The sequence below is a fragment of the Pelodiscus sinensis genome, chromosome 2 (assembly GCF_052426305.1).
Source record: "Pelodiscus sinensis isolate ZL-2025 chromosome 2, ASM5242630v1, whole genome shotgun sequence".
NCBI classification, from domain to species: Eukaryota; Metazoa; Chordata; order Testudines; family Trionychidae; genus Pelodiscus; species Pelodiscus sinensis.
In genome coordinates, this window is record NC_143053.1 from 199,180,506 (window position 1) to 199,193,511 (window position 13,006).

The window sequence follows — 13,006 nt, forward strand, 5'->3', positions numbered from 1 at the left end:
TCTGAACCCTGCACACGTACTGATGATTAGAGGTACTGAAAGTATTATTCGCCCATTTCCTTACATTTAGTCAGGGTGTGTCTGTAGAAGGGTCAGAACCTAAATGCCTTCCCTCTGTTCTATGGGAAATTGACTGTAACAGATTCATCTGGGCGGATCATGATTTTCTATTTCGAATCGTACCTACTGGAGGAGTGCATTTCCCCCTCACAGCTGATACAGATTTAATAAATTAAATACATACATAAATAAACCTTCTGACCAATCTAAGCAATCTGTTTTCCACCTTATCTTTTTTCTCACCCAGAGGCTTCAGAGAGACACTAATTCAATGTTTTGGTTTTTTATCTCTAGTACAAAGGTACGGCTCATACAGTAGCCTGCTTCCATCTGAAAACATTCTCCTTTAGAAACGAAAGCATCCTTACTAATATTTCTATGTTCCAACTGAGTCAGATGCATCTATAGCTGCCCGTGTACACTGGCCCACATGTGGCATGCAGAGGGGCAAGATGTGCACAGGTTCCCCCTTTCCAATCCACATGCGGATTCTGTCCTAGATCCAAAAATGTCTTTTCAATAATAATATTTGTTATGAAGGTTATTGGGTAATTATTGCAATTTTGTGAAACAGTCCTTGCTTGAGGTGAAGTCTGTCTCTGGATAATAAATGGCAGCCCGTGCAGTTCACTGCCAGGTTAAGTAAATGCAGAAAAGATAAATCTGCACACCCTAGGAATCACCAGTAGAGCTCGCTTTAGACCAAGTTCACAGTCAACTCGTTTGCCTAGACAAGGCTTCTCAAACAATTAGAGTTTCTTTATTTTTTAAATAAAGACGAAATGACTAAGTACTTAGCAACATATAGCTACATCTTCCCCCCAGTGCTATGCAGTACATACTTTCCAATTGCATGTCCAGAACTTACCAGACTTTCACCTGCAATTGTACCCATATAGCGTCTTTAGTTAATCTAGTCCCTCCAGCGCTGGCGAAAGAGTTTGCAAACTGGTTTAACAGCACTTTACAATGGTGAGATTATTTTTTTAAATCCAGTTTTCTCAAAACAACCAAACAAAAAGCCCAACAACAATATCAACACACACAAAAAAAAGCCCACCGACTAAAAAAAGTTGGGGGAAAACAGCAGAAGCATTGAAACAAACAGTCCAAGTCTCTTGCTCCTAAAAGAAGCTGCATAGCTTTTGTATATCTTTGTGGCTAGGGCGTTACAACTGCAGGTCAAAAAGTTGAGGGTCAAAAGTTTACGTTTTGCACCACTCTTAGTCATCCGCCCAGACAGAGTTTGATGTCAATGTTATAGCCGAGATCTTGACTATCAGCACAAAAGATAAAATAGCTTTGAGTTAAGCGTGTATCACAGTATGGACTCCAGGTGAACTCTAGTGGTTGAATGACCTCAATTACCGAGGAAAGGATAGAAAATTCCTCTTTTCGAGAGTAATACATGTTGTATTTCAACTTGAATTATCAGCCACATTTATGTCTAAATATCTCTGGCTCAGATGCACCAGGTAAACATGCAGGAGAGCAAAACGCGTCCATGGCTGTATGTTTAAATACCAGGGTCAGGTAACAAAATGTTTCACACACTTTTATATAATAACTTTCTTAAGAGGTTTTAATGTTAAGCCTTTTCACTTTTCAAAATGTCAGGAAGATAAGATCTGAGCAAACCTATTAACATGTATACCGACCCTCACAGCGTCTGAGTTTTTACTATTATTTCTTTAGTAAACCTTAAACTGGATTACGCTGGACATATTGTAGGATATACTGCCAGTTATATTTTTAGTCCGAAAGTGCAAATCTAACATTCAGAATGATCGGGCGATCTGATGCTAACAGATATTATTCTGCCTAAAACCCTGACGGCGCTGGATAGTTCCATAATTTCCAGGACTATCAAAGCCTTCTGAAAATACTCCCAAACAGAAATTGATAGTTAAACCAGTATCAGGGTATTTTTAAGCTGAATTTCTTTGTGTAAAGAGCAATTTCCAAGATGTCGAGAGTTTTTCTTGTCTTTAAAACGGCAACAGTATTGAAGATTTAGCTCTGACGTTGTGTCAATTGAGAGTAACACACAGTACTACACAAAGAATTTCATTTTGGGAGGTAATTATAAACCAAATAAACAGCGTAAAAACTAAAGAAAGATCGAAATGATATTGAAAGAGTGCTATGTTTTAAGAGGAAACATTTATCCAAAATGTTGAGATGTAAAAGATCTGGGGATTGAGGGAAAGGCCATAAGGAGGAAGTCAACTGGGGAAAAGTACCTCCTCTATATCCATGTTTAGCCGAATTAAGAACAAAAAGACATGACTTATACGATATCTCTAGTTATTTTAGATACAAATTAATTATTTGCCAGTGATACCAGTGGATCATTGCAGAGAGCAGGAGTTATTGAAAATAAATTGTGAGCTGTTTGATCTCAAATCATTGAGAGATATGATTGGAGATTATGCCTAACTCGTTTGTATTTGACAGCATGGTGGAAATATCTAATTATCATCACACACCGTGTGTACGTTGTTCATCAAACAGTGATGTTGCCAACTTGTAACAAGCTATTCATATAGCATATTTTATGTTAAAAAGAACATTTTTCCCACTTGAGATAGTATATATTACCTTATGCTGCTAGAAAACAAGGAATCGTCTAGCAGCACCTTAAAGACTAACAAAACATGTAATCATTTGTTGAAAAAAAGCAAAGTGTTTGGTAACAATCTAAAATATATAATCAAGTATCTATGTTGTTAACAAGTGGTAGGCAGATTTTTCCCACGAATAATGAGTCTTTGATACACCCTGATCGAAAAGCTATTCCTACCACTAAATTCCATAAAATGAGGGACCTGAAATCTACTCTCTTCCTTACCAAAACAAAGATTTTGCTGCAAATCCATGTATTCCTCATAGTTCAGAATAAAAATCTCAATGAGAATATTTTTAGAGTTCAACTGCAACTTCAATAAATATTGACCTATCTCAATTATTGTTTAAGTGATTCCTTTTAAAAAGGGGAAACAGAGCAGTTATTAATTTGAGATGAACGATCCCTCCTTGCCTTTGTACTTTCAGTCTTTGAAAGCAGCACACACTGGTCTCTGGCGTAGAATGTCTGGTCAAAAGACCATTCATTTAAAATTCTACCACAAATCACATTTTGTGTGTGTTTATTTAACCATGCCTGTATAGCACAAGCAAAGCACTCCCAACGCCCAGTTGCTAGAACATATACTGTGCCAGCGAAGCCAACGCTTTCTAAAATAATGAACTTGGGGGCAAACATGCAATCACTGCCCCAATCCTGATTATTTAAAGCAACCGTTTAGCATTTTAGTTTCCTAGCTAACAAATGTTTAAACTGAGGAGCTGTCCTGAGGGCTTTATGATTCCCCAAGAACAAAGGGGAGATACAGTTGATACATTCCATAACGTTAACATTTTCCCGCGATTTTTTCTTAATTTTCCCTTAGAAGTAGTGACCTGGGCAAAGCACCCTGCTATCTAAAAGACACTGTTATAGACCTTTTAGAAAAACTAAGTCCAAGGCCGAGGTGAACTTCAGGTCACCGCGTCTAACAAATATGAAAATGTCGCCTGGTGAAGGGCACGCCTTGTTGTTTAACAAAGACTGTCAATGTGTAAGATTAATAAGAAACAAAATGCGCACGGTGTCACTTTTCGGTCACTTTGAAACTTTGGACAGGGTTGCATTCAAGAGGCAAAGCTGGGGCTAAATATATTCAAAATGGTTCAAATCAGATTCAAACCAGGCTGCTCGCGGGTCTTTCTCTCTGGCCGCCCTCTCTCTGCTGCACGGACACGTTCACAAGTTTAGCTGAATTATCATTTTCTAACCCTTCGGTTGTAAAACTAATTTGTCCGCGCGCATGGAAGTCAGCAGATGTGCGTTGCACGAGAACTCTTTTCACGCGTTGTGGGCACGATCAGAAATTGGATCTTGTTGGTGCTATTGCACTATTCACTGCAGTTCAGTGCGTTCCCAATCTCGGCTATGGCAAGACTCAGCTGGTAAACTTTTGGTCATGTGGTAATTGTTGAAGCGTGTGAAAATATGGTCTTATTTCTTAAATAAAAAAATTCGAATGTTTTTGTTTTATTGTTTGCTCGCTTGCTTGTTTTTAAAGCTGGACTGGTGCTACAAGTTGGGGAAAGGGAAATATCCCAGGATGGTTCGGAGATTGTTTATTACGTCCATAAATCTTGCAGTAAAATGTCGAAATGGCCGTGTGTAAGATAACACTTGGTGGTCTTGGCTGGGTTCTTGTTTATGATAACAAAACCACAAAGACAAGGAACAGGCCTTTGGCGATCCTGCATAAGCACATCTTCCCAGACGGCTAAAAGCACAGGAAAACCAGGCTTCGGCTGGGCAGCGGCGGTCACCTTGTAGATTTCCAATCGCCTGCAGAACTGTGTTCTTTTCTGGTTTCCTCCGAAACAGAGCTACCCAGTAGAAAGAAGTACAGTTGACCAAGTATACTTTGAAGTCTAATCACGGTACATATTATTAATCAGAACCTGGGAAGCTCTCGGAATCCAACCTTCAGCATACAAAATAAGGTACCAGATTTCGTTGTGTTTTGGAGGTTTGTGGAGCACGGTTGTTTTCTGTAGTTTCTGGCCATCCTAACTAAGGCGCTCCCTTCTATCAAGAGGATAATATTTAGGGAAACCCAATTAAATGCAGCTATGCGCGCTTACGTGTATTTTTTTTGTATGCATGGATCTGTGTACGAATGTATAGCCGTGTGCCGAACACAATGTATTGGGGATCTCTAGCAATCTTCTCTTCTTGCCACACTGGAAGGATTAGCTTCCTTGTTTTAATAGCTATTTGGGTTTTGCCGGAAAAAAAAAGTCACCAAACAATCTAGTCCTTCCTGTGAAAGCTACAGTGTGTTCTGCCCAAGAGTTGTGGATGTTAGACGCCTATGGAGTGTGTGTAGAATTTTCTTCTACGTACAGAGTAAACAGAGGAAGGTATCTTTCACATCAGTTAAACAATGGCATAGACATTCAGTAGGAAATGATTAAGTAAATGGGCTTTAACTCTCTTTGCAAATTAGGCACTTGATATTAGCAAAAACGAGTAATTGTTTAGGTAAGTATCATAGTACATTGGAAATATTCTAACCTACAACAGATGGTCTGCAATATATGTGTATTTATGTGTATAACATACATCAATAAAGCATGCCTGTGAAAGTAGCGAGACCTAACATATTTAAATTATAATTTTAGATTTATATAATGTTATCTATAAAACTGCAAAAGATAACAATATGAATTTAAGCCATGGTAACAACTATGTAACACCTATAAGGAAAAATCTAAAATATACCAAAATTTTTGCTTTATATATTCAGTTAAGGCATTTCCCTATTCTCCAAGGTGAGACTATCCATTCAGGAACATCGCTCCTGAAGAGGGTGGCAAATATTTGCATACGTTTTTCTACAAACCAACCAACCAACCAGCCAAAGTATAAAATAAATTCTAATAAAAGTTCAGTATTAACTCCAAACATACAACAGCAGATGGAATTAAGAAGTAATTTATTATTTTTAAATAATTGTGTAATTAGTTTAACTATCAAATTTCAATTACCTAAGGTCAGGCGGTTGCCTCTTTTCCTTCCTGAGCTGCAAATATTGTTAGCAGGCTAATTTTTAGCAATTTAGAAGTCATAGTATAGCATAGAACTCAGCATTCTAGTTTCAGTATTGTAGGCTGCATCCTGAAATATATCAGTGAATTCTTCTATCATAAAAAAATCAAACCAAACCAAACCCAAAGCAAAACAAAACAAAACAAAACAAAAACCCAAACGTAAACTTGTAATTTGGGGAATGTTTTCACTCGGAGAGAAATATGCTCAGTTAGTCCTTTCATTTTATAGGAATTATTTTATTTCAGTGTGTTTTCCCCCTTTCTTCTGTAACGGTATCGTTAATGATGCACACAGCACCGCTAACTAATCTAGTTGGCCCTTTTGTACCAACTTCCGAAACTAATTATATGCTATCACAGCTCGCAATCTGCAAAGGGAGAAAAGATTCTCAAATAACCAAACTATCATAAAATAACAACGTTTAAAAGCTCTGGGGACAGATCTTAGGGAAACAAACACTGATTTGCAATTAGTTGGCCTCGGTTTCGTAGGATCTAGCTGTCTCGTTTCCACGCTGAGACATGCCCCCACTCCTAAATCTAGTGATTTTGAAATGGAGAGATTTCAACTATTGTCATTGTAGTTAACCTATTAGGCAATGTCAATTTCTCCTTCTGGACAATACATTTTAGGTTCTCGTTGATCCGCCCCCATCATCTTTCCTCCCCTCTCCTTCTTCTCCTTTCAACCCCCCAAATGCTAGAATAATACAATATTTGTGCCCAGGATGCATTAGCGCCCATTAGCGCGGAATTTGGGTCTCTCTCTCTCTCGGTTCTCTAAGAAAGGGGGAGGAGGAGGGATAATTGTCTACAATAAGCAGCCATCGCAGTGCAGCACATCTCAAACTCGCGTGGCTCGGAGCAAAAGCTTGTTCTACTCTTTGAAGAGTCCACGGGCAGCCACCCATTTGCGGAGCTAGCGGAGCTGCGGCTTTGGGGAGGTGGTTGGTGCGAGGGACACTAGGATGCGCCTAGGATTTCGCTCCCCTCTCTGGCTGCAGGGGTTTGGCCAGCGCTGGCGTGGGCTCTCTCTCCCCAACCATGGCTGGGCTGCTGCTGCCCTGGGCTCCTCCGGCGCTCGCCACCCTTCCATTTCCTGATCCGGGGTCCGCAGCCAGCGCCGCAATTGGCCCTGGCGGTCAGGTGGTGTGTGTGTGTCTGTGTGTGTGTGTGTGTGTTGTGCGCTGGGGGTGGGGGGGAGGCCTAAACTTTGGCAGCCGGCACTTGACAGCGGCGAGAGGAGGAGGAGGAGGGAGGGAGCAAGGGCGGGGGTGGAGGGGGGGAGCAGAGGGAGGGGCCTCGGCGAGCCCAGAAAAACGACAACGCGAGAAAAATTAGTATTTTTGCACTTCACCAAATTAATGACCATGAGTTCGTTTTTGATAAACTCCAACTACATCGAGCCCAAATTCCCGCCCTGCGAGGAGTATTCGCAGCACGGCGGCGGCACCTACCACCACCAGCCGCCGCACCTGCACCCCGCGCACCCGGGCCAGCCGCTCCCCGACTACTACCCGCGGCCCGGCCGGGAGCCCGCGTACCAGCCGCCCCCGCCGCCGCCGCCGCAGCCGCCTCCCGAGGCGCTCTACCCCGCGCAGCCGCCCGGCTACCCCGAGGCGCCCTACCCCTACGGCAGCGCCAGCGCCACCCCGGGCCAGGAGCAGCCACCTCCGGGCGCCTCGCCTCCGCCACCGCCCCCGAAAGGGCACCACGGCCCGGCCCAGCCCCTGCTCCAAAGCCACGTCCTGCCGCCCCAGCGCCACTGCGAAGCGGCCCCCGCCGCAGGGGCCGGGGCCAGCCCAGCCTGCCCCCTTCTGCCTGACAAGAGCCTGGCCGGCCTCAAAGGCAAGGAGCCCGTGGTGTACCCCTGGATGAAGAAGATCCATGTGAGCACTGGTGAGTGGCACCGCCCGGGGAGGAGGAGGGGGGACGCTGCAGGGCTGGGCTGGGTTGGTCTGTGTGCGCCTTTCCTAATCCAAACGTGAGAAACCTTTTGTATCCGGGGGGCCTTTCTGGAGAGATTTACGAGACGCCAAACCGTTAGGGCAGTAATTATAGCCCCCATAAATTTAATTGCCCTGGCAGTGGCTCTGAGCCATGTGTCTTTGAAGCTTTTCTTCCCCCCAAATGCCCATCACCATTTTTTATGGCTCGTCAATTGTTGCCTATTGTCAGTCGCCTGTGAAACATTTTCTTGCCCGTCCTGGCTCGGATTTGAACCTGGTGTCAAGTTATTATATAATGATGATGTTCCCTTGCTTTCTGTGTGCTCAGTCAATCCCAATTACACTGGAGGGGAACCCAAAAGGTCTCGAACTGCCTACACCAGACAGCAAGTCCTGGAGTTGGAGAAGGAGTTCCACTTTAACCGTTACCTGACCAGGCGCCGCCGCATTGAGATCGCCCACACGCTTTGCCTCTCGGAGCGCCAGGTCAAGATCTGGTTTCAGAACCGGAGGATGAAATGGAAGAAAGACCACAAACTGCCTAACACTAAGATGCGCTCCTCAAACCCATCTCCTGCTAGCCAACAAGCCAAAGCACAGACACAGGGCCACCGCCATCATCTCGATGGGTCAACACCCAACTCTTCCGCCCTGTCATGATCTCATGGTGGGTTGTTTCCCGCTTTTTGACCATTTGGACCAAAACAAAATCAGAGGAAGCGTGCCCTGGGGAGGGTACATGTTGATACCAAAACCTGGACACATTGTCTACACGATACCGAGCTTTATATCGAGCTCCTGGTTGCATTCCCATCATTCTTTTTTTGTATTTATGAAAATGCTCCGTCCCTTCAGTGTTGCAGAGTGCTGGACGCTGTCATGGAGGAATTCTGTACCTAAGAAGGACCCTTTTTGTACATAACACTTTAAAAATAAAATACAGCCCCAAATAACCCGTAAGACACGTGTGTAAGACATTGACTTGAGTTGTGTTGTTTCGTGCAATGTTCGTGGATGCTCCAGTATATGCAGACAGAAGAAACCAAATGTTATGTCATGGAGATTTTAAAAGCTTATGAAAACTGTCCCCTTACAGTCTGACGGGCAATATTTAATGTAACGAGAGTTATTTAATTGTGTTTAAGTGTAGCCACTGCGGTAGTTGTGATATAAAATTCCCCTCCCCCGTGTCTCCGATTGCATTTATTTAATAATATTGCTATAAAGGCTGTTGCTGTCTTCATATCTGGCCCTTCTAACTGTCTCCGTCTGTGTACAATTTGTGAATTTTGTTGTGATGTACATATTGCCAATCCAGGTAATAAAGAATACTCTGTACAAAAAAAAAATTAAAGCTTCAAACACAAGTTCATGTAATGCAGTTTTCTAAACTTTATGCCTCGCTGACATTACTATAACTATGTAAAAATAAGGGGTTACCACATTGTTTTAACTTGAATCTTGTCAATACAGTTGCTTGGCTTTGAATTTAGTTAGAGATGCTCACGTTTTGCTCATGTTAGTGGCCTGCCTTCACAAAAATAGAGCCTGCTTGAACAAGTAAATATGTTATTTATTACCTAGATGAGTTATGTCCTTGTCATAGATTCAGTCTGTCTATTCATCTGTATGTATGTGGCTACCCCTATCCTATACATACAGAAATCGAGCTTTTACACTGAGTCAGTGACGTGAACTGAACTAATGTACTGTAGTAGAACTTAGACAGCTAACCACGATGAACTTTAAAAATATCTGGCCCGTCATTATTTATTTATCCATTCGCTTGATGTTTACTGTGACTTGTCAATTCACTGTGAAGAATTAAGGGAAAATGTGTGGGCAACAAAAAGTTTCTTTGTTTCAAAGGCATCTATTTTGAAAAGTGTTGGGTGTAAACAGAAAGCCTTAGTAGTGAAATGAAATTTGGTCCAACTTGGAGGTTTACTCTGGTATCTGTGTTCAGAATGTTTCTGGAAAACAATATTCAGGTGTTTCAAACTCGTACTAACCTTCCCAGTGGCAAGGATGTTGAGAAATATACCCTAAGGTGGTCTCCTTACAATAAAACGGTATGCTGTTCCAATTTATAAGGACTTTCATATCACAATCCCGAAAATAACACTGATATTGGAACACATTAGCTGAGCAGAAGAACTTAGAGGTGGAAACTCTATTACTGTTTTTCTGTCAGGAAAAGATTAAGGTCCACGTTTTATTCGCCACACTCAGGAAAGTATGTCCAGGCGCTAAACTGGAGTCAACGGGTCTTCTCCCGTGGAGAAGGCAAGCAAGATGTAGTTCCTTTATTTAAATATAACACAATTCACTCAGCAAGAAAACACGTTGGCAAAACAGTATTGTGCGCATCACTTCTTGTCCCAGGCACACATACCATTCCCATGAAAAATTTAACATATCACTGGAAAAGTATATTCAGCATCCAGGCTATGGCAGTTGTAAATCCACTCAGCAAGCAGAGTTAGCTTCACATTGAACAAGTAGCACGTTTCCTTTACCATCCTGCTATTTACTAAATCCAACAACGTTTTCCTCGTTGGCTACCCCAATGTAAAAGAAACGGAAGAGATCTGAGGTGGTTGTAACTGTTGGTATCTCTAGTTCTCTGTAACGTACAGCTCTTTGTTTTGTTTATTGTGTGGAACATACCCCCTCCATCAATTTATTTTAACCCCAAATTAGCAGAAATAATCAAAATCTCAAATCAAATATTTTAATAGGGAATTATTTCTTTCTGAAGGCTACGCTTACATATCTATTTTCCCTTTGTACAACTAAATGAAACCCACGCGCTGAAAATAGCAATTTTACTGAGTATCATTAATCACCTCCTACAATAAATACTTCTTTGTAATTCAACAGCCATTCTGAAAGGCATTCTCTTGGAAAAAAAAGTCTGTGAAGACGCAAAGGATTTTCCTGGAAAAAAAATGTGGTCATGTGTAAAGACACAGCATCTTGGCTGTCTGCTAAAAAAATGCATACTGTCTTGGTGGAGGAGACTCGGCCCCGGAGTGCAAAATATCACATGGCAGATTATCATCATTTAAGGTAAATTTTCATTTTTTACCCCACCCCCTTTTTAAAGCTGCCCAGTGTTGGACAGGCGAGTGTTACCATGCTTCTCGAGTGACATAATCAGTGTTACAATCACTTAGAAAATTAAATCGCAGAGTTTAAACTCTGGCATTGTCCAGCCTTTGCTAGGGCAACCAGAAGAGTTCACTGAAAGGACAAATTTTCTATCCCATTAATTGTTTTTTTAGAGAAACAGACTGACCCTTCAAACCCTTGACCTTTAAAGGCAGTATCCTTTTAAATCCAGCTCTTGCACCTAAATGTCTCTTTCGCTTGCTGTCTCCCTCTCTCTCACAGACGTATTTATCTGCTCTCGCCACAAAGGAAAACGGCACCAAATGCTAAAGGTGGAAGTTTGTCAATATTTCAAATAAAGACAAAATCAGGTCGGAGTCACTTTAATTGTCACAGTTAGCGCCAAGCCGTTCACCCCCGCCCCTTCCCACCAAGAAAAATGGTAGTTTTTCAAGGTCTCTCTTCCAGTTTCTGCTGCAATCTCTGATATACCTGGTGTTTTATTACAAGAGGAACTCATCTGTGACAAGCCCCGCGCAGCATTTAATAACGATCACCATTCTCCGCTGAACGTTTAGCCAGAACTCTGACTTTTTTTGTAGCCTCTGCGCCCCATGGTCTGCTTCTTGGGTTGTATAAATGAGAGGGGGCTTGCGGGGAGGGAGGGAGGAAGAAGGAGAGGCGACTCCATCTTTCTTCTCCCCTCCCTAGCCTGAGCCTCCATCCCAACCCTGAAGCCTGATCATGGGCCCGATCCTGGAATCCCTAATGCCAGTAGCGCGTCCTCATTCCAGTGAACTCACCGAAGCCAGCAGATTGCGGGCGCCAGCAAAGTTTGGCACCCGTCTCTCTACATTAGGGCGCTCTGTGCTATCAGTCCCTGAGAACTAGGGCATGAGTCGACTTGAAATAGCAAAGATTGGGGGGACTTTCTGTGACTTTTTGCGGCACGTAGCCCCGGATTTCTCTTTCGTACCCATTCTCCAGCCCCTTGAGGATTTCGTGAGATTGTCGAAAAGAGAACTCCAATACAGCTACACCTCTGTGTACCCTCTTCTAGACGCATTGTTATGGTAGGAGAAATATGTCATTCGCTGGTAATGTCAGGAATGGAACACAAAATGTTCGTAAGAGATAGAGTTTAAACGCCTGTTTCTGCACTAGAAGGTGTTACAAAGTCTCAGAGAGGTAGCCCTGTTAGTCTGTAACTTTTAAAACAACTTTAAAACAAAACAAAACAAAACCGAGCAGTCCTGAGCACCTTAGAGACTAACGAAAATGTATGTATAGCATCATGAGCTTTCGTGGGCGAAACCCACTTCTTCAGATGAGATGTGTTACAGTCACTTCATGGGAGACACACTGGGATTGATTTTGACACAGTGTCTACTACCTTTACACCAGTGTAATTCCATTCATTCCCCTGGAGTTACCCCAAGTAAGCAAGATCAGAATGAGACCAACCGAATCAAATGGGTGCCTGAGTTAATTCTCTGAAGTCGAAGACATTATGCTAGGCATTCTTTTATCCTACTGTCCGTGCATGTCCTAAATACAGAAAGGAAACCTCTCCTTTCACTTTTTATAATGCTTTCCCACAAGGTGTGCAAATGGCAGTGCAAAAGAATTCTTCCCAGACCTCTCCTAGATGCACATGAATATTGATAAACCGTGATGAGCCAATTCTTTGTCCGTTTTAAAGGCATCATAAGGGCAAATATATTTGGTATCAGTATTGTCATCATATTATCATATGTAATAACTATTAGAAGAGGGATGGGACTATAATTATGCGTGTTAACACAGTCTGCTGCAGACATTAAAACGCCCGGAACCAAATGACTAATTTAAAGCTAAGGTCTGTGGAACTGCCTCACTTTACAATAGCAGACAAACACATGTTATTAATGTTCCAATGATCTCCCTAGAAACTGAAAAGCTGTCAGAAACAACAGAGATTATGGGACCTAAATAAGCAAAACAGAAACCCTGCACTAGGAGATAAAGGTGTCGCCTCTCTGTTCTTGTGTAGATATTGAAATTTTAATCTTTAAGGTCACGTGACTCATTAAATAATTAATGCAGATAGTCAGGAATGGATCTGTGGCCGTCAGTTCTCACTAGGAGTGATTCTCTCTGAAGTGAAACTCAACTTCCTATTTGAGTTTTTTTAAAAGGGCCCTGATTTACCTCGAACGAATCTAAACTTC

At 42.3% G+C, this 13,006-nt stretch overlaps 2 protein-coding genes across 8 annotated transcripts in view; both read left to right on the forward strand.

The window, feature by feature from the left end:
• Positions 1 to 13,006, forward strand: part of HOXA3 (homeobox A3) — an 85,586-nt gene that overhangs the window by 56,873 nt on the left and 15,707 nt on the right. For 4 of the 7 annotated variants that reach the window (XM_089776649.1, XM_089776650.1, XM_075922162.2 and 1 more), the window contains one exon: positions 10,566 to 10,754. The exons of 2 other annotated variants lie outside the window; for them this stretch is intronic. The gene's annotated coding sequence lies outside the window, so the exon portion shown is untranslated. Of the gene's footprint in view, positions 1 to 10,565; positions 10,755 to 13,006 lie in introns of those variants that run through there. One more of the 7 variants, XM_075922163.2, reaches the window with a different exon arrangement.
• HOXA4 (homeobox A4) lies at positions 6,980 to 8,872 on the forward strand. The gene is made up of 2 exons (XM_014581186.3): positions 6,980 to 7,632; positions 8,011 to 8,872. The coding sequence occupies exons 1-2, from the start codon at positions 7,098 to 7,100 to the stop codon at positions 8,340 to 8,342; spliced, it is 867 nt and encodes a 288-aa protein (XP_014436672.2). The 5' UTR covers positions 6,980 to 7,097; the 3' UTR covers positions 8,343 to 8,872.

Excerpts from the sequence above, each read along its gene's own strand:
- HOXA4 (XM_014581186.3), top strand. The coding sequence starts at position 7,098 with ATGACCATGAGTTCGTTTTTGATAAACTCCAACTACATCGAGCCCAAA. Across the intron at positions 7,633-8,010 it reads GAAGATCCATGTGAGCACTG|TCAATCCCAATTACACTGGA; the intron begins GTGAGTGGCACC and ends CTGTGTGCTCAG.